We start from the raw sequence: 21,579 nt of genomic DNA, 5'->3' as shown, positions 1-21,579 counted from the left end.
GCATTTTGTGATAAACGTGGCAGCTTTCAGTTCTTAAGATAAAACTTTGAAACCTACAAGCATAACTTGCTTATGGAATATAATGAAACCTGTGAAGGAAATTACCTGTTCAGCTCACTCGCCAAATCTGTGAGACTAATTTTACAAATAGAAAAATATAGTATGGAGCCTAGATATTAGCATGCCGCAATGCATGCTGGTATTAGTCTCAGTGGCCAATCTCTGGATGTCTCAGGAGTGAGGCAGTCCAGTGATGCACAAAAAAAGAGAAAGGTCCATGGTCATGTGATCCATGTGACAGCCAGTTAACAATGGCCCCTCTCCTTCAGTGAAAAAGTGTAAAATTTATTTTAACAAAGTGTTTTATGCATTCTTTTAAAATAAATATTCTTTTAATAAAGTTTATTTTTATTTTTTTTATAATTTTATTTTAATAAAGTGTTGTTTTGTGTTTTTTTATTCCTAAATTTTATTTTCTGCCCTTGGCGATAAAGGGTTAAACATATTTTGTCAAAATATCTCTAGATAAATATCCTGGGGTGTCTAAATTCTACACATATACGGCTAGATTATGACTTTGCGCTATGAGCGGCTCAGTACTAACTTGCTAGTTATTTCCACCGCTCACCTCCCTATAGTACTGCTATTACAATTACAGGTTTGCAACAACCTGGCGTTACCAGGCAATATGTCAGCGTTGAGCAAAATTGAGCTCCATACCGCACCCAAATACCAGCGCTGTTTGGAGCTGGTTTTACGTGATCGTGCACGATTTCCCCATAGACATCAATGGGGAGAGCCGGCTAGAAAAAAAGACTAACACCTGCAATAAAGGAGCGTAAAGCCCCTGACATCGCCGCCACCTACATTATATTATTAACCCCTAATCTGCTGCTCCGGACACCGCCGCCACCTACATTATATTTATTAACCCCTAATCTGCTGCCCCAAACATCGCTGACACCTACATTATATTTATTAACCCCTAATCTGCCGCTCCTAACATCGCCGCAACCTACCTACATTTATTAACCCCTAATCTGCCAACCCAACGTCGCCGCCACTATATTAAAGTTATTAACCCCTAAACCTAAGTCTAACCCTAACACCCCCTAACAAATATAATTTAAATAAATCTAAATAAATATTCCTATCATTAACTACATTATTAGTATTTAAAACTAAATACCTATAAAATAAACCCTAAGCTAGCTACAATATAACTAATAGTTACATTGTAGCTAGCTTAGGGTTTATTTTTATTTTACAGGCAAGTATGTATTTATTTTAACTAGGTAAAAAAGTTATTAAATAGTTATTAACTATTTAATAACTACCTAGCTAAAATAAATACAAATTTACCTGTAAAATAAAACCTAACCTAAGTTACACTAACACCTAACACTACAATATAATTGAATAAATTAACTAAATTAAATACAATTACCTAAATTAAATTAGCTAAAGTACAAAACCCCCCCCACTAAATTACAGAAAATAATAAACAAATTACACCTAATCTAATAGCCCTATCAAAATAAAAAAGCCTGCCAAAATAAAAATAAAAACCCTAGCCTAAACTAAACTACCAATAGCCCTTAAAAGGGCCATTTGCGGGGCTTTGCCCCAAAGTAATCAGCTCTTTTACCTGTAAAAAAAAATACAAACAACCCCCCCCAACAGTAAAACCCACCACCCACACAACCAACCCCCCAAATATAATACTAGCTATAAAAACCTAAGCTCCCCATTGCCCTGAAAAGGGCATTTGGATGGGCATTACTCTTAAAAGGGCAGTTAGCTCTATTGCAGCCCAAAGTCCCTAACCTAAAAATAAAACCCACCCAATACACCCTTAAAAAAACCTAACACTAACCCCCTGAAGATCAACTTACCTGGAGACGTCTTCATTCAAGCCGGGCCAAAGTCCTCAACGAAGCCGGGAGAAGTCTTCATCCAAGCCGGGCGAAGTGGTCATCCAGACGGCATCTTCTATCTTTATCCATCCGGCGCGGCTCCATCTTCAAGACATCCAACGCGGAGCATCCTCTTCTTCCGACGACTAAAGCTGAATGAAGGTACCTTTAAGCGACGTCATCCAAGATGGCGTCCCTTAGATTCCGATTGGCTGATAGAATTCTATCAGCCAATCGGAATTAAGGTAGAAAAAATCCTATTGGTTGATGCAATCAGCCAATAGGATTGAACTTCAATCCTATTGGCTGATCCTTCATGGCTAAGGATCTCTGAGTTCCTCCATGGTGATTAATGTAAGCCAAAGGCCTTGAGCTTTTAACGAGTTAAAGACTGCTCCCCAGCCCAGCAGGCTGGCGTCCATGGTCACGATCACCCAGGAAGGTCTCCAAAAGCATGTGTCCTGAGTTCCTGAGAAATCCACCACGGGAGAGAATCCCTTGACGACTGATCTTACTCTATTCTCTGAGATAGATCCACATGGTCACCATTCCATTGTCTGAGCATACACAACTGGAGAGCTCTCAAATGGAATCGAGCAAAATGAATGATGTCCATGGAAGCCACCATCAGACCGAATACCTCCATATATTGAGCCACTAAAGGATGAGCAGAAGCCTGAAGAGAGAGGCAAGAGGAAATGATGCTGTTTTTCCTGACCTCTGTCAGAAAAATCTTCATCAATAGAACCATTGAAAAAAATTCTGGGAGCCGTGGCTAGACCAAATGGAAGGGCCCGAAACTGGAAATGTTTGTTCAGAAAGGCAAATCTCAGGAATCTGTGATGGTCCCTGTGAATAGGAACATGAAGATACGCATCCTTTAGGTCTATGGTTGTCATGAACTGACCCTCTTGTACTAAAGGAAGAAGGGAGCGTATAGTCTCCATCTTGAAGGATGGAACTTTGAGAAACTTATTTAGACACTTCAAGTCTAGAATGGGATGGAAAGTTCCCTCTTTTTTGGGAACCACAAATAGGTTGGAGTAGAACCCGAGACCCTGTTCCTGCACTGGAACTGGAACTATCACTCCCAGAGAGGAAAGATGTTGTATACATTTCAAGAACGCCTCTCTCTCTTTATCTGGTCTGCAGATAATCTTGAGAGAAGGAATCTGCCTCTGGGAGGAAAAGTCTTGAATTCCAATTTGTAACCCTGGAATACTATGTCCAGAGTCCAGGAATCTGGGACATCTCGTATCCATGTTTGAGAGAACTGAGAAAGTCTGCCCCCCACCTGATCCAATCCCGGATCGGGGGCTGCAGGTTTCTTTGATTGATTCCCCTTTTTCCAAGACTGATTGGGTTTCCAAGAAGACATGGATTGTTTCTGCTTGGAAGAAGAAGGGGAAGGCTTTCCTCTGAAGTTACGAAAGGAACGAAAATTACTCTGACGTCCTTTAGGCCTATTCTTCTTATCTTGAGGTAGAAAAGACCCCTTTCCACCCGTAATATCAGAGATAACTTCTGCCAAACCAGGTCCAAACAAGGTTTTGCCCTTGTAAGTAATCGCCAGAAACTTGACTTTAGAGGAAACGTTCGCAGACCAGGATTTCAACCATATCGCCCTGTGGGCTAGGACAGCGAAACTTGAAGTTTTAGCTCCTAGTCTAACAACCTGTAAAATGGCATCTGCAATAAAGGAATTGGCCAATTTAAGAGCTTTAATCCTATCTTGAATTTCATCCAAAGAAATACACACTGCAGGTTGCCATTGGAGACCTTGATGAACATAAATCTTTTTCAAATAAGCCTCCAGCTTCTTGTCTATCGGATCCTTAAAAGAGCATCTATCCTCAATAGGAATAGTGGTTCTCTTAGCCAGAGTGGAAATGGCACCTTCAACTTTGGGTACAGTATACCAAGGGTCTTTAATAGAGTCCTCGACAGGAAACATTTTCTTAAAAATGGGAGACAGGGAAAAAGACACCCCTGGTTTCTCCCATTCCTTTGAGATAATCTCCCTAGCACAGTCCGGCACAGGAAAACGGCCGAAGTGGAAGGTTCATAAAAGAAACAATTAAATTTACTACATTTCTTAGGAGTGACGACAGGGGTATCAGAGTCATCTAAAGTAGCTAAAACCTCCTTTAACAATACTTTAACAATACACAAAGGTGTTCAAGCTTAAATTTGAAGGATACCACCTCAGTCTCAGTTATACTGTCCGAATCTGAGATTTCACCCTCAGAAAGTCCCGATGTATCTTCCTCATCAGACTTATGAGAAAGGGCAACTTGGGAAGCAGAACTGAGGACAGGCACCTTACTTTCTGAATTTCTAGATTTCCTCTTGCGTTTTCCCTGTAATCTGGGAATGGCAGCTAATGCCGCAGATACCGCTGAAGATACCTGGGCAGCAATTTCTGCTAGGAGTTATAGAGGAGCTGCAGGGCACTGCATGTGACACCATTGAGGCTTGGGACGAAGCAGGAGAAAGCTGATGTATTATTTTAACAGCATCATCCTGAGAGACATTAGGCTCAAAAATGTTACCTTTATTTTGCAAGGCTTTATTGACACATAGGACGCATAGGAGCTGCAATTTGTGCATCTAAACATAATAAGCATGAATTCATGAGAGCAGGCTCTTGCCCCATATCAAACATGTTGTGAAACAGTAAATAAACTTGTACAGATAAGTTTCAAAGATTTTAATATTCAATTAAAATAAGCCAAGGAAAAAATTCACTTTAAATTATATCCCAAATTAGGATCGATCCCCAGCTAAAATTATGTGAGAAAAGTTAAGAAAAAACATTTAATAAACATCAAATAAACTTCTAAAATACCCCTCAGGCAACCCAACACCTCAATTACTGAGGTGCCTTACTGCTACCAATTAAGATCGGATCACCCAGAAATGGAGAACAACTTTATCCTCAGAAACGTTATGAAGTAAAACCGGTCATGTGACCACAACTCCCGAGCTCAAATTACTACTGCGTCACAGAGAGGCACTAAAAAAAGCTTCCTGGTACACTGAGTACCAGAAATAACCGTTTTTTCAAACCGGACAGTTTAAAATGTTGCATTGGTTTATTTTAAAGCAAAGGGGAAATGAATAAGCTGCTAAAATAGAAAATTCAGCCTTACTTTCAGTTTAAACTTGTATTGTTTTATCAAGTAAATATGTGTCAGAAAATAAAGCCTAATAAAAACATTTTACCCTTTCTTTTTAAAAGAGTTTAAATGTTTAAAAGTCTCACACATGCTACAGTGCCTGCTTCATGCCCCAGTGTAACCCAAACAACAGGATTATCTATGTCCCGAAAAAAAGCAGTGTCTTTTAATTTGTTAAAGGGACATTATACACTCATTTTTTCTTTGCATAAATGTTTTGTAGATGATCTATTTATATAGATTCTTGAGAAAGGCCTGCACAAGGCTGACACTAGTTTAAATTGATTAGCTGCTGCTGGACTGTTTTCCTTTTGGAGCACAAACACTCGGCTAGATTATGAGTTTTGCGTTATGAGTGAAAAAGCCTCATAACTCTGCTTTTTCACTACCGCTGGTATTACGAGTCTTGTAGGTATAGCTGTACCACACACTTTTTTGGTCGTCACGCAACGCAACTACTGCACTTTTTAAAAAGTTCTTTTTCAATGGGACTTCCACAGCGCCGGTATTACGAGTTTGCCTGTCCGGCCAAAAATTGAGCGGTACAGCCCATAACTACAAGATCCGTACCGTAAACTGAAAGTCAGTAGTTATGGGTTTTAAAAAGTATAAGCAGGGATAGAGGCGCCAATGGTGCAGGTAAATGATGGTACAGATGGCAGTAATAGCCCAGTATACACAGGGTACTCACATTTATTGAAGGCACTCACTTGTACCTATAGAGACGGGCTGGATTTTAGCAGCAATCCAGCTGGCTGATCCAGGGTGAACTGGCTGGTTCGTGGGTGTTAGAGTGCAGATACTCTAAAGTAGCATAGCAAGGCAGTACCATATATAACACTGAGAGTGGGTTTATATAAAAAAATGGATTTATTTAAAACATATAAAAAGGTTTACCACTCATCATAGTGTTAAAAAAGTAATTGGTACATCAGGAATACATGCGACGCGTTTCTCAGTTAAATACTGTTTCCTCAGGCATCTGTACCATAAAACTCATAACTAAAGTGTCATAAAATACACTAACACCCATAAACTACCGATTAACCCCTAAACCGAGGCCCTCACGCCTCGCAAACACTAAAATAAAATTATTAACCCCTAATCTGCCGCTCTGGACATCGCCGCCACTATAATAAACATATTAACCCCTAAACTGCCGCACTCCCGCATCACAAACACTAGTTAAATATTATTAACCCCTAATCTGCTGCTCCCAATGTCGCCGCCACTATACTAAAGTTATTAACCCCTAAATCTATGGCCTCCCACATCACTAACACTAAATAAATATATTAACCCGTAAACCTAAGTCTAGCCCTAACACCCCTAACTATAATATAATTAAAATAAATCTAAATACAAATTACTATTATTACCTAAATAATTCCTATTTAAGACTAAATACTTACCCGTAAAATAAACCCTAAGCTAGCTACAATATAACTAATAGTTACATTGTAGCTATCTTAGGTTTTATTTTTATTTTACAGGTAAGTTTGTATTTATTTTAACTAGGTAGACTAGTTAGTAAATAGTTATTAACTATTTACTAGCTACCTAGTTAAAATAAATACAAATTTATCTGTAAAATAAAACCTAACCTGTTTTACACTAAAACATAACAATACACTAAAATTAAATAAATTAAATTAACAAAATACATTTATCTAAATTACAGAAAATAATAAACACTAAATTACACAAAATAAAAAAGAAATAATCAGATATTTAAACTAATTACACCTAATCTAATAGCTCTATCAAAATAAAAAAGCCCCCCCCCCCCCAAATAAAACCCCCCCATAGCCTACAATAAACTGCCAATGGCCCTTAAAAGGGCCTTTTGCGGGGCATTGCCGCAAAGAAATCAGCTCTTTTACCTGTAATAAAAAAAAACAACAACCCCCCCAATAGTAAAACCCACCACCCACACAACCAAACCCCCCAAAAAAACTACCTAAAAAATCTAAGCTCCCCATTGCCCTGAAAGGGGCATTTGGATGGGCATTGCCCTTAAAAGGGCATTTAGCTCTTTTACATTGCCCAACGTCCCTAATCTAAAAATAAAACCCACCCAATAAACCCTTAAAAAAACCTAACACTAATCCCCGAAGATCAACTTACAGTTTTTGAAGACCGGACATCCATCCTCAACGAAGCCGGGAGAAGTCTTCATCCAAGCGGCAAGAAGTCGTCCTCCAGGCGGGCAGAAGTCTTCATCCAGATGGCATCTTCTATCTTCATCTTTCCAACGCGGAGCGGCTCCATCTTCAAGACATCCGTCGCGGAGCATCCTCTTCTTTTGATGGTTCTTGAACAATGAAGGTTCCTTTAATTGACGTCATCCAAGATGACGTCCCTTGAATTCCGATTGGCTGATAGAATTCTATCAGCCAATAGGAATTAAAGGGTAAAAAATCCTATTGGCTGATCCAATCAGCCAATAGGATTTAGCTTGCATTCTATTGGCTGATTGGAACAGCCAATAGAATGCAAGCTCAATCCTATTGGCTGATTGGACCAGCCAATAGGATTAAAGCTCAATCCTATTGGCTGATTGCATCAGCCAATAGGATTTTTTACCCTTTAATTCCGATTAGCTGATTAGAATTCTATCAGCCAATCGGAATTCAAGGGACGCCATCTTGGATGACGTAATTTAAAGGAACCTTCATTGTTCAAGAACCATCGAAAGAAGAGGATGCTCCGCCGGAAGTCTTGAAGATGGAGCCGCTCCGCGTTGGAAGGATGAAGATAGAAGATGCCGTCTGGATGAAGACTTCTGCCTGCCTGGAGGACGACTTCTTGCCGCTTGGATGAAAACCTCTCCCGGTTTCATTGAGGACTTCTTGCCGCTTGGGTGAAGACTTCTCCTGGCTTCGTTGAGGATGGATGTCCGGTCTTCAAAAACTGTAAGTGGATCTTCGGGGGTTACTGTTAGGTTTTTTAAGGGTTTATTGGGTGGGTTTTATTTTTAGATTAGGGACTTTGGGCAAAGTAAAAGAGCTAAATGCCCTTTTCAGGGCAATGGGGAGCTTAGGTTTTTTAAGTAATTTTTTTTGGGGGGTTGGTTGTGTGGGTGGTGGGTTTTACTGTTTGTATTTTTTTATTACAGGTAAAAGAGCTGATTTCTTTGGGGCAATGCCCTGCAAAAGGCCCTTTTAAGGGCCATTGGCAGTTTATTGTAGGCTAGGGTTTTTTTTATTTTGGGGGTGGCTTTTTATTTTGATAGGGCTATTAGATTAGGTGTAATTAGTTTAAATATTTGATAATTTCTTTTTTATTTTGTGTAATTTAGTGTTTATTATTTTCTGTAATTTAGATAAATGTGTTTTGTTAATTTAATTTATTTAATTTTAGTGTAATGTTAGGTTTTAGTGTAAGACTGGTTAGGTTTTATTTTACAGGTAAATTTGTATTTATTTTAACTAGGTAGCTAGTAAATAGTTAATAACTATTTACTAACTATTCTACCTAGTTAAAATAAATACAAACTTACCTGTGAAATACCTGTGAAATAAAAATAAAACCTAAGATAGCTACAATGTAACTATTAGTTATATTGTAACTAGCTTAGGGTTTATTTTACGGGTAAGTATTTAGTCTTAAATAGGAATTATTTAGGTAATAATAGTAATTTGTATTTAGATTTATTTTAATTATATTAAAATTAGGGGAGTTAGGGTTAGACTTAGGGGTAGGTTTAGGGGTTAATTTATTTATTTAGTTTAAGTGACGTGGGAGGCCAGAGGTTTAGGGGTTAATAACTTTAGCATAGTGGCTGCGGCGATGTTAGGGGCAGCAGATTAGGGGTTAATAAGTGTAATGTAGGTGGCGGTGATGTTGGGGGCGGCAGATTAGGGGTTAATAAGCGTAATGTAGGTGGCGGCGATGTCGGGGGTAGCAGATTAGGGGTGTTTAGACTCGGGGTGTATGTTAGGGTGTAAGGTTTAAACATACATTTTCTTTCCCCATAGGAATCAATGGGGCTGCGTTACAGAGCTTTACGCTCCTTTATTGCAAGTGTCAGGCTTTTTTTTTAAGCCGGATCTCCCCACTGATGTCTATGGGGGAATCGTGCACGAGCACGTAAAACCAGCTCAAATCAGTGCTGGTATATGTGTGTGGTATGGAGCTCAGCGCCATATTGCCCGCTAACGCCGGGTTTTTGCTAACCTGTAATAGCAGCGCTATTAAAGGTGAGCGGTGGAAATAACTTGCAAGTTATTACCGAGCCGCTCATAACACAAAACTCGTAATCTGGCCGACTATTTGTTACAAGGATCTACAAGGAGGAAAAAAACAACATTCTGATTGAACTCCTTTAAGGCACTAGTCTAACAGTGCTAGAGACTCCAAGACTGCAAAAAAGAAAACTATTGTGTCTTTCTGGAATGACCCCTTAGCTGTGATTACAGACCGGATCACCTACACAATTAGGGACCGGATGAAAAAAGCTGCTAACACAGTTACCTTTCAGTCCTAAGGAGATTCTGACTCCATAAAGGAACCTGGGGAAAGAGGTAACAGAAGACACAGACAACAAGCTGCATAGAGGAGAGTTTAAAGATGGATGATAAAACACAGTGCAAGTATAAACACGTAATAAAAGTGGCATTTCAGTGAGCCTTCAGAGCAGAAGGTGCGAGCCATATCTTTTTTGCGATCCTCCAATAAGGAACATTACTTAGTTATGGCTATAGCCGCACTTAATTTAAACTAATTTTACATGTTTTTAAGAGTGCACACTCTATATTGTTATCCTATATGAATTGTGATTTTATGATTGTATTTTTAGAAGATAAAATAACTTGTGTTTTAAATACTGCCTTTTTTAGCAAATAGGTTTTAAACAGGTTTTAAAAGAACCAATTAAATACTGTTGTATACGTTGAATTTAGCAAGTAGTGATTGTGTCAATTATTCCATATTTACCTTTAGCTGATATTTATTAGCGCTCACTCTGTAAGGTTTTTTTAGTTTAAGTTTTTAACTATCCACTTCAGGAGATAGTTGTTAGAGTGTAGTTTGGTATCTTCTATTCAGTACTATTTACCATGCTTACATTTGATCTATTTAAATATCGCACATAATTTTTTTTTTTTTAAATGTATAGTTTTGCTTATTTTTAAATAACATTGCTCTGATTTTCAGACTCCTAACCAAGCCCCAAACTTTTATGAGAATACCGTCAGCTACCTTCTCCAGCTTGCGCCTGTTTGTGTAAAGGGTCTTTTCATATGCAAAAGAAGGGGGGGTGTCTTATTTCCCACTTGCAGTGAGCTTTCCAGCTACCTTTTCAACAGAGCTAAACTGAGAGCTTCTAAGTAAGTTTTTAAACAGTTTTATACTGGATTTTTATATCAGTATTTGTGCATCTTATTCTTTATAGTAGTGTCTATTGCATGCAGTTATATGAAAATGAGTGTATACTGTCCCTTTAAGTGCATGGTCTCCCCAACTGGAAGAAAAAGCACTTACCTGCTCCGTTGTCCGGCATGTAGACAGTTACAAGGTATGAGAAGACACAGTTCTTCACTGAGACCGTTGAAAAAGAAAGAACAGAGTAGCCAACTCTGGCTTTCTAAACTAGGGCAGCAATTGTTAGAAAAACTCAGTAAATACCTCTTTTCAAGTTCCTAATTGCTTTAAAGCCACCACTACCCGACTGCATGGAATGATGTGGAATATGACTATACCCCAAAACTTGCTTTTAGATGAAATCTTCAGACACCTAAACTTCACCTCCTCCATGCACCAAAGGAAAAGAGAATGACTGAGAGTTGTAGGTAAGGAAGTGATACTTAACAGTTTAACTGTGGTGCTCTTTGCCTCCTCCTGCTGGCCAGGAGTGGTATTCCCAACAGTAATTACTCAAGCCGTGGACTCACCATATCTTAGGAAAGAATTTTTTTTTTTAATTTCCCCCCATTTTCAGTATTCAATTTCTACTTATTATTTTATATACCTATAAAGGGTATCACTAGAAAGGCCTGTTTGTCTGTTAAAACATAGTGTATAATATGAGTTTACTTAATAAGAGAGCAGACAATTAAGCAGACAATTAAAGTGAAACCAACAGTGATCAAAAATGCTTTTTAAATGTCTTATTTTATTAAGCAGTGTGCTGTTATGTGTATGTCTCTATTTTGCATGCGGAAATGTAGGGTATGTCCCATTAGCGACTAACAGCTCTCAAAAGAAAATTTGCCTTTAGAAGACCCTGTAACAGACCTTGTACAACTGACAGATCTTTTCAGACAACGTCGTCTGGGCACAGAGCATTAGAGAATTGAGGTCTTAAAGGGACAGTCAAATCCAATTTTTTTTAATGATTCACATAGGGCGTGTAATTTTAAACAACTTTCCAATTTACTTTTATCACCAATTTTGCTTTGTTCTCTTGGTATTCTTAGTTGAAAGCTAAACCTAGGAGGTTCATATGCTAATTTCTTAGACCATGAAGGCTGCCTCTAATCTAAAAGCATTTTAACAGTTTTTCATCACTAGAGGGCATTAGTTAATGTGTTTCATATATATAACATTAAGCTCATGCACGTGAAGTTACCGTGGAGTAAGCACTAATTGGCTAAAATGCAAGTCTGTCAAAAGAACTGAAATAAGGGGGCAGTTTGCAGAGGCTTAGATACAAGGTAATCACAGAGGTAAAATGTGTATTAATATACCCATGTTTTCTGTGCAAAACTGGGGAATGGGTAATAAAGGGATTATCTATCTTTTTAAACAACAAAGATTCTGGTGTTGACGGTCCCTTTAAATATTTATGCTGATTTTGTTTTGATTAAAAGTGTTTCTCAATTTTCTTCTCTGGCCCTCTGTGTAAATAAAAAAATACATTCCGGTGAAATGGATGGATAATCATGCCCTTGGATCACTAAAACTGGATACTGATTTTGTAAATATTTTTTTCTTCCTGTAACTGTGTCTGTGGATATGAAACTTAGCACTCATTTTAATGTATTAGAGATTAGATAATGATTTCTAATAAAAATAATATATTATATTCACTGAGGTATGAATGCACACTGGCATTATTTAGGACATACAATTTGCCATAATAACTTACCCACTGCTTTTTCTTGGTCTGAGAGATTAGTTGCTTGTGCTGAGCTGCTAGTTTTTTAATTTCTTCTACAAATTCTTCTTTACACTTTTCTTTCACCTGCTTACACTTTTTGTCCATCTCCCCCTGCGCATTTGCTACAGCTTTGTTAACCGCTTGTTTTTTTTCCTCTTCCATTTCTGTTCGCAGCTACAAAGAAAAATCGAATTAAAAAAAAATTGCTTAATAGTATAGACCATTAGGTAAGAATTTATTTCAATTAGAGTTCCTATGGCTGCTTTACATTTAGAGGCTGATGAAAATCAGCTATAAAATGTAAGGTATTTAAGCATAACTGATGCAAAAAGACAAGCTGAGCATATAACAATTCTATGCCCGAGAGTCTTATAAAACTGGGCAACTCCACTAATAAAGCAGCGTGTGGCTTTATAGTATATAGACTAAGCAATGACCAAAGCAAATTATCTGCAGCTTTTTAGCAAACCGCATTATTCTCATGCTTGTCAGTGAATGACTTGTTATTTCATTAGTGACACTAATTACTTCTTTACTATAATCTGCCTCCGATAATGGTTATATATAAACATTTAATATTCTTGCACTTCATAGGAAAACTGAAGAAAGACGAAGCAATGGTATTTCTGCATCTTATTTCAGATTATAATTCATATTTTACAATTAACTTTGTAAAAGGATTAAACAAGTAATATAAAGAAAAAAAAAATTTCAATGAAAGTAAAACTCAGCAGTCTTACCAAAAAAAAATCTAATAAAAACCAAAATAGAGAATATAGTCTAGAAAATAGATGGGGCTTTCAAATTGCATTAATTTGCTTATAAAACGTTCAGTATTGATCTGAGGGAAAACGACCATTGCATTTAGTCTGTATTTACCTTCTCAAGTGCCTCTCGTACTACTCTTTCCGTCTCCCTCTTATTGTCAGTACTCATTCTTTCCTTGAACTCATTGAAGATCTTGCTATACTTGTCATGGCACATGTTCTGGCATGACCCATCGTTACTGGTTTGTGTACTGCGGTGCAGCATTCGCGGTGAGGAGGCACTTATCTTCTTGGTTTGTGTGCTGACTGACACCTTCTCTACTGGAGGTGGAAGAGAAGGGATTTCTTGACTTGAGCTGACTGCTTCAGTTTCAGGTTCTGGTTCCTAAAAAGTGATATTCAATTCATTAGTGCACAGGAACTTATTTACCAGACACTGTAGCCTGAAGGACTTTCCTGACAAAAGATGCCTCAAAGACGCAAAAACATCAAATGATTAAACTTAGAGAAAGTAAGTAAATAAGATCAGATTGGTGCTTTACAAATCTGATACACAAAAACATAATTCCTAAAAACCCCAGGTGTAATGGTTCATGGACTCTCACCACCATATGAAGAAAACTGCACATTACAAGCAACAATATAAATATATATAATATATATATATATATATATATATATACACACATACAGTATATATATTATCTATCTATCTATCTATCTATCTATCTATCTATCTATCTATCTATCTATCTATCTATCTATCTATCTATAAACACACAAAGTAAACATCTTATCTGACTGATTCAGTTTGGAATAAAGTATGGGAGCAGAAGCCAAATTTATTTTTATAATGAATTGTATGATTTCACCATCTCCTTATGACATTACTGGTCTTATAAGACAAGCACACGAAACTCGCTCCACTGCCCTAAAGTAATGAAGAGAAATTTTTTTTAAATTGTTGTAGACTGTAGATTGGTCTCTGTTGGAATTTTAAATTACATTATATTTGTTCCTCTGCATAAAAATAAAACATAATTTATGTAAGAACTTACCTGATAAATTAATTTCTTTCATATTAGCAAGAGTCCATGAGCTAGTGACGTATGGGATATACATTCCTACAAGGAGGGGCAAAGTTTCCCAAACCTCAAAATGCCTATAAATACACCCCTCACCACACCCACAAATCAGTTTAACGCATGGCCAAGAAGTGGGGTGATAAGAAAAAAGTGCGAAAGCATAAAAAATAAGGAATTGGAATAATTGTGCTTTATACAAAAAAATCATAACCACCACAAAAAAGGGTGGGCCTCATGGACTCTTGCTAATATGAAAGAAATGAATTTATCAGGTAAGTTCTTACATAAATTATGTTTTCTTTCACGTAATTAGCAAGAGTCCATGAGCTAGTGACGTATGGGATAATGAATACCCAAGATGTGGATCTTCCACGCAAGAGTCACTAGAGAGGGAGGGATAAAATAAAGACAGCCAATTCCGCTGAAAAAAATCCACACCCAAAACAAAGTTTAAATCTTATAATGAAAAAAACTGAAATTATAAGCAGAAGAATCAAACTGAAACAGCTGCCTGAAGTACTTTTCTACCAAAAACTGCTTCAGAAGAAGAAAACACATCAAAATGGTAGAATTTAGTAAAAGTATGCAAAGAAGACCAAGTTGCTGCTTTGCAAATCTGATCAACCGAAGCTTCATTCCTAAACGCCCAGGAAGTAGAAACTGACCTAGTAGAATGAGCTGTAATCCTTTGAGGCGGAGTTTTACCCGACTCGACATAAGCAAGATGAATCAAAGACTTTAACCAAGACGCCAAAGAAATGGCAGAGGCCTTCTGACCTTTCCTAGAACCGGAAAAGATAACAAATAGACTAGAAGTCTTTCGGAAATTTTTAGTAGCTTCAACATAATATTTCAAAGCTCTAACTACATCCAAAGAATGCAACGATCTTTCCTTAGAATTCTTAGGATTAGGACACAATGAAGGAACCACAATTTCTCTACTAATGTTGTTAGAATTCACAACCTTAGGTAAAAATTTAAAAGAAGTTTGCAACACCGCCTTATCCTGATGAAAAATCAGAAAAGGAGACTCACAAGAAAGAGCAGATAATTCAGAAACTATTCTAGCAGAAGAGATGGCCAAAAGAAACAAAACTTTCCAAGAAAGTAATTTAATGTCCAGCGAATGCATAGGTTCAAACGGAGGAGCTTGAAGAGCCCCCAGAACCAAATTCAAACTCCAAGGAGGAGAAATTGACTTAATAACAGGTTTTATACGAACCAAAGCTTGTACAAAACAATGAATATCAGGAAGACCAGCAATCTTTCTGTTAAAAAGAACAGAAAGAGCAGAGATTTGTCCTTTCAAGGAACTTGCAGACAAACCTTTATCCAAACCATCCTGAAGAAACTGTAAAATTCTAGGAATTCTAAAAGAATGCCAAGAAAAATGATGAGAAAAACACCAAGAAATGTAAATCTTCCAGACTCGATAATATATCTTCCTAGATACAGATTTACGAGCCTGTAACATAGTATTAATCACAGTCAGAGAAACCTCTGAGAATCAAGCGTTCAATCTCCATACCTTCAAATTTAAGGATTTGAGATCCTGATTGAAAAAAGGACCTTGCGATAGAAGGTCTGGTCTTAACGGAAGAGTCCACGGTTGGCAAGTGGCCATCCGGACAAGATCCGCATACCAAAACCTGTGAGGCCATGCTGGAGCCACCAGCAGAACAAACGAGCACTCCTTTAGAATCTTGGAAATTACTCTTGGAAGAAGAACTAGAGGCGGAAAGATATAGGCAGGATGATACTTCCAAGGAAGTGACAATGCATCCACTGCCTCCGCCTGAGGATCCCTGGATCTGGACAGATACCTGGGAAGCTTCTTGTTTAGATGAGAAGCCATCAGATCTATTTCTGGAAGTCCCCACATTTGAACAATCTGAAGAAATACCTCTGGGTGAAGAGACCATTCGCCCGGATGTAACGTTTAGCGACTGAGATAATCCGCTTCCCAATTGTCTATACCTGGGATATGAACCGCAGAAATTAGACAGGAGCTGGATTCCGCCCATACCAGTATTCGAGATACTTCTTTCATAGCCAGAGGACTGTGAGTCCCTCCTTGATGATTGACATATGCCACGGTTGTGACATTGTCCGTCTGAAAACAAATGAACGACTCTTTCTTTAGAAGAGGCCATGACTGAAGAGCTCTGAAAATTGCACGGAGTTCCAAAATATTGATTGGTAATCTCACCTCCTGAGATTCCCAAACCCCTTGTGCTGTCAGAGACCCCCAAACAGCTCCCCAACCTGTCAGACTTGCATCTGTTGAAATCACAGTCCAGGTCGGAAGAACAAAAGAAGTCCCCTGAACTAAACGATGGTGGTCTGTCCACCACGTCAGAGAGTGTCGTACAATCGGTTTTAAAGATATTAATTGAGATATCTTTGTATAATCCCTGCACCACTGGTTCAGCATACAGAGCTGAAGAGGTCGCATGTGAAAACGAGCAAAGGGGATCGCGTCCGATTCAGCAGTCATAAGACCTAGAATTTCCATGCATAAGGCTACCGAAGGGAATGATTGAGACTGAAGGTTTCGACAAGCTGAAACCAATTTTAGACGTCTCTTGTCTGTCAGAGACAGAGTCATGGACACTGAATCTATCTGGAAACCTAAAAAGGTTATCCTTGTCTGAGGAATCAATGAACTTTTTGTTAAACTGATCCTCCAACCATGTTCTCGAAGAAACAATACAAGTCTATTCGTATGAGATTCTGCTAAATGTGAAGACTGAGCAAGTACCAAGATATCGTCCAAATAAGGAAATACCACAATACCCTGTTCTCTGATTACAGACAGAAGGGCACCGAAAACCTTTGTAAAAATCCTTGGAGCTGTTGCTAGGCCAAACGGCAGAGCCACAAACTGGTAATGCTTGTCTAGGAAAGAGAATCTCAGAAACTGATAGTGATCTGGATGAATCGGAATATGCAGATATGCATCCTGTAAATCTATTGTGGACATATAATGCCCTTGCTGAACAAAAGGCAGAATAGTCCTTATAGTTACCATTTTGAATGTTGGTATCCTTACATAATGATTCAATATTTTTAAATCCAGAACTGGTCTGAAGGAATTCTCCTTCTTTGGTACAAAGAAGAGATTTGAGTAAAACCCCAGCCCCTGTTCCAGAACTGGAACTGGCATAATTACTCCAGCAACTCTAGATCAGAAACACATTTCAGAAATGCTTGAGCCTTCACTGGATTTACTGGGACACGGGAAAGAAAAAATCTTCTTGCAGGAGGCCTTATCTTGAAGCCTATTCTGTACCCTTGTGAAACAATGTTCTGAATCCAAATATTGTGAATCGAATTGATCCAAATTTCTTTGAAAAATCGTAATCTGCCCCCTACCAGCTGGGCTGGAATGAGGGCCGTACCTTCATGTTGACTTGGGAGCTGGCTTTGGCTTTCTAAAAGGCTTGGATTTATTCCAGACTGGAGATGGTTTCCAAACTGATACCTCTCCTGTAGGGGAAGGATCAGGCTTTTGTTCCTTATTGTGACGAAAGGAACGAAAGCGATTAGTAGACCTAAATTTACTTTTAGATTTTTTATCCTGTGGTAAAAAAGTTCCTTCCCCCCAGTAACAGTTGAAATAATAGAATCCAACTGTGAACCAAATAATTTATTACCCTGGAAAGAAAGGGAAAGCAAAGTTGACTTAGAAGACATATCAGCATTCCAAGTTTTAAGCCATAAAGCTCTTCTAGCTAAAATAGCTAGAGACATATACCTGACATCAACCCTAATGATATCAAAGATGGCATCACAAATACAATTATTAGCATGTTGAAGAAGATTAACAATGCTATGAGAATTATGATCTGTTACTTGTTGCGCTAAAGCTTCTAACCAAAAAGTTGAAGCTGCAGCAACATCCGCTAAAGATATAGCAGGTCTAAGAAGATTACCTGAACATAAGTAAGCTTTTCTTAGAAAGGATTCAATTTTCCTATCTAAAGGATCCTTAAAGGAAGTACTATCTGCCGTAGGAATAGTAGTACGTTTAGCAAGAGTAGAGATAGCCCCATCAACCTTAGGGATTTTGTCCCAAAACTCTAATCTGTCAGATGGCACAGGATATAATTGCTTAAAACGTTTAGAAGGAGTAAATGAATTACCCAAATTATTCCATTCCCAGGAAATTACTTCAGAAATAGCATCAGGGACAGGAAAAACTTCTGGAATAACTACAGGAGATTTAAAAACCTTATTTAAACGTTTAGATTTAGTATCAAGAGGACCAGATTCCTCTATTTCTAATGCAATTAAGACTTCTTTAAGTAAAGAACTAATAAATATGAAGATTTATCAGCATCAACCTCTGAACCAGAGGAATCATTATCAGAATCAGAATGATGATGTTCATTTAAAAATTCATCTGAAAAATGAGAAGTTTTAAAAGACCTTTTACGTTTACTAGAAGGAGGAATAACAGACATAGCCTTCTTAATGGATTTAGAAACAAAATCTCTTATGTTAACAGGAACACTCTGAGTATTAGATGTTGATGGAACAGCAACAGGTAGTGTAACATTACTAAAGGAAATATTATCTGCATTAACAAGTTTGTCATGACATTCATTACAAACAACAGCTGGAGGAACAGATACCACAAGTTTACAGCAAATACACTTAACTTTGGTAGATCCAGCATCAGGCAGCGATTTTCCAGAAGTATCTTCTGATTCAGGGTCAATCTGAGACATCTTGCAATATGTAATAGAAAAAACAACATATAAAGCAAAATTGATCAAATTCCTTAAATGACAGTTTCAGGAATGGGAGAAAAAATGCCAGTGAACAAGCTTCTAGCAACCAGAAGCAAATAAACAATGAGACTTAAATAATGTGGAGACAATAATGACGCCCATATTTTTTAGCACCAAAAAAGACGCCCACATTATTTGGCGCCTAAATGCTTTTAGCGCCAAAAATGACGCCACATCCGGTAACGCCGACACTTTTGGCGCAAAAAACGTAAAAAATGACGCAACTTCCGGTGACAAGTATGACGCCGGAAATAACAAAGAAATTTTTTTGCGCCAAAAATGACGCAATAAAATGAAGCATTTTCAGCCCCCGCGAGCCTAACAGCCCACAGGGAAAAAAGTCAAATTTTAAGGTAAGAAAAAAATTGATTATTCAAATGCATTATCCCAAATAATGAAACTGACTGTCTGAAATAAGGAATATTGAACATCCTGAATCAAGGCAAATAAATGTTTAAACACATATATTTAGAACTTTATATAAAAGTGCCCAACCATAGCTTAGAGTGTCACAAAAATAAGACTTACTTACCCCAGGACACTCATCTACATGTAGTAGAAAGCCAAACCAGTACTGAAACGAGAATCAGTAGAGGTAATGGTATATATAAGAGTATATCGTCGATCTGCAAAGGGAGGTAAGAGATGAATCTCTACGACCAATAACACATCCCTCTGACATTCACTGCACGCTGAGAGGAAAACCGGGCTCCAACCTGCTGCAGAGCGCATATCAACGTAGAATCTAGCACAAACTTACTTCACCACCTCCACAGGAGGCAAAGTTTGTAAAACTGATTTGTGGGTGTGGTGAGGGGTGTATTTATAGGCATTTTGAGGTTTGGGAAACTTTGCCCCTCCTGGTAGGAATGTATATCCCATACGTCACTAGCTCATGGACTCTTGCTAATTACATGAAAGAAATATATATATATACACACACACACACACATATACTGTATATGTGTATATATATATATATATATATATATATATATATACATACACATATACATAAATATATATATATATACATATATATACACACACACACACACACAAATACATATATATATATATAAAACAAAATTGTATGCTTATCTAATAAATTATTTTCTTTCGGGATGATAAGAGTCCATAGGAAATCCATAACATGTAGGATATAATTCCCGCCACTAGGAGGAGGCCAAGAACCCACATAAGAGCTTTAATCCCTCCCTCCTCCCATCTCTCCTCAGTTTAATGTATAGCCAAGCAGAACAAAAGGAAACAGATCAGTAGGAAAGACAAAAGCAGGGTCTACAGAGGTTGCCTATAAATTTGAAATGGGCGGGGCCTATGGACTCATCATCCTGAAAGAAAAAAAAGTTATCAGGTAAGCATACATTTTGCTTTCTTTTATAGGATGATAAGAGTACAGTACATAGGAAATCCATAAAATGTGGGATTTAATACTCAAGTTGAGAGACCATGTTAAGGAAAGGGAGGGACAAAGTAAGGTAGCTCCTTTTTGCCGGACATTGTGGCCTATAGGACTTTCCTCCCTAAAGCCATTTCTGGAGAAGCAAAAAAAACAAAACAGTAAAATTTGGACAAAGTATGCAGAGAAGACTAAGTTGCAGTTTTGCAAATCTGCTTGCTTCAAGGATGCATCATTTTTGAAAGCCTAGGAAGTAGCAACTGATCTGATAGAATAAATTGTTATACGCTTAGGGGGAGACTTTTCTGCCACCACGTAAACTTTATGAATGACCTGCTTAAGCCAAGAGGCTAATGCTATGGCAGTAGCCTTCTGACCTTTATGAGAATCAAAATAGTGAACAAATAGACTATCAATTCGTCTTAAATCTTTAGTAGCTTGAAGATAAAACTTTACAGCTCTAAGAACATCAAGATTGTGAAAAAGCTGTTCCTTGGAGTTAGTAGGATCTGGACATTAAGTAGGAACAACAATTTCCTTGTTAATGTTTTCTGAAGAGAGAACGTTAGGAAGAAAGTCATACTTAGTACAAAGAACTGCCATATATTTATGAAAAATCAGAAAATGAGATTCACAAGATAAAGAAGATTCAGAGACTCTTCTAGCAGAGGAAATGGCTAGAATAAAAATAACTTTCCAGGAGAATTGCTTGATATATATGCTGTTCATATTTTCAAAAGGAGGGCCTTGCAGAACACAAAGAACTAAATTCAAATTCCAAAGTGAGAGATAGGTCTCACAACTGGCCTAGTTCTCGTCAGTGCCTAGACAAAAGTCTGAACATCAGTAAGTTTGGCTAACCTTTTGAGAAAGAGAACTGATAAGGCAGAAATTTGACCTTTTAAAGAACAGAATTCTAGGAATGCCAGGAGAAACCTCTGGAAGAACACTATTCAAAGTATACCTTTGAAATCTTATGATAAATCTTTTGGGTCACAGGTTGCAACAGAATGTCAATTATTGAGTCTAAGAAACCTCTATGTGTCAGGACTAGGCATTCAAACTCCACGCCGTTAAACCTAGAGAATTGAGATCTGGATGGCCTAGAGGCTCTTGAGACAAAATATCTGCTTTTTTGGAAGAAGCCAAGAAGGAGAAGAGGACATCTGGATCAAGTCTGAGTACCATGTCCTGCAGTGACAAGCTAGGCCTATCAGGATTATGGAAGCAGGCTCCTATGTGATACGGGCAATAATTCTTGGAAGAAGAACAAATGGAGGGAGCAGAAAAGGCTAGACGAAAGTTCCATGGACA

The 21,579-nt window shown here is 37.9% G+C and overlaps 1 protein-coding gene across 5 annotated transcripts in view; it reads right to left on the bottom strand.

Moving 5' to 3' along the window:
* ZMYND11 (zinc finger MYND-type containing 11) overlaps positions 1-21,579 on the bottom strand; it is a 375,736-nt gene that overhangs the window by 14,913 nt on the left and 339,244 nt on the right. For all 5 annotated transcript variants that reach the window (XM_053713832.1, XM_053713834.1, XM_053713835.1 and 2 more), the window contains 2 exons: positions 13,077-13,349; positions 12,186-12,371 (listed from right to left, as the gene is read on the bottom strand). In XM_053713832.1, coding sequence (XP_053569807.1) covers positions 12,186-12,371; positions 13,077-13,349 — 459 coding nt within the window. The remainder of the gene's footprint in view (positions 1-12,185; positions 12,372-13,076; positions 13,350-21,579) is intronic.

Source organism: Bombina bombina, chromosome 5 (assembly GCF_027579735.1).
Source record: "Bombina bombina isolate aBomBom1 chromosome 5, aBomBom1.pri, whole genome shotgun sequence".
Lineage (NCBI taxonomy): Eukaryota > Metazoa > Chordata > Amphibia > Anura > Bombinatoridae > Bombina > Bombina bombina.
The sequence above is the reverse complement of the archived record's forward strand: the minus strand, read 5'-3'. Positions and strand labels throughout refer to the sequence as shown.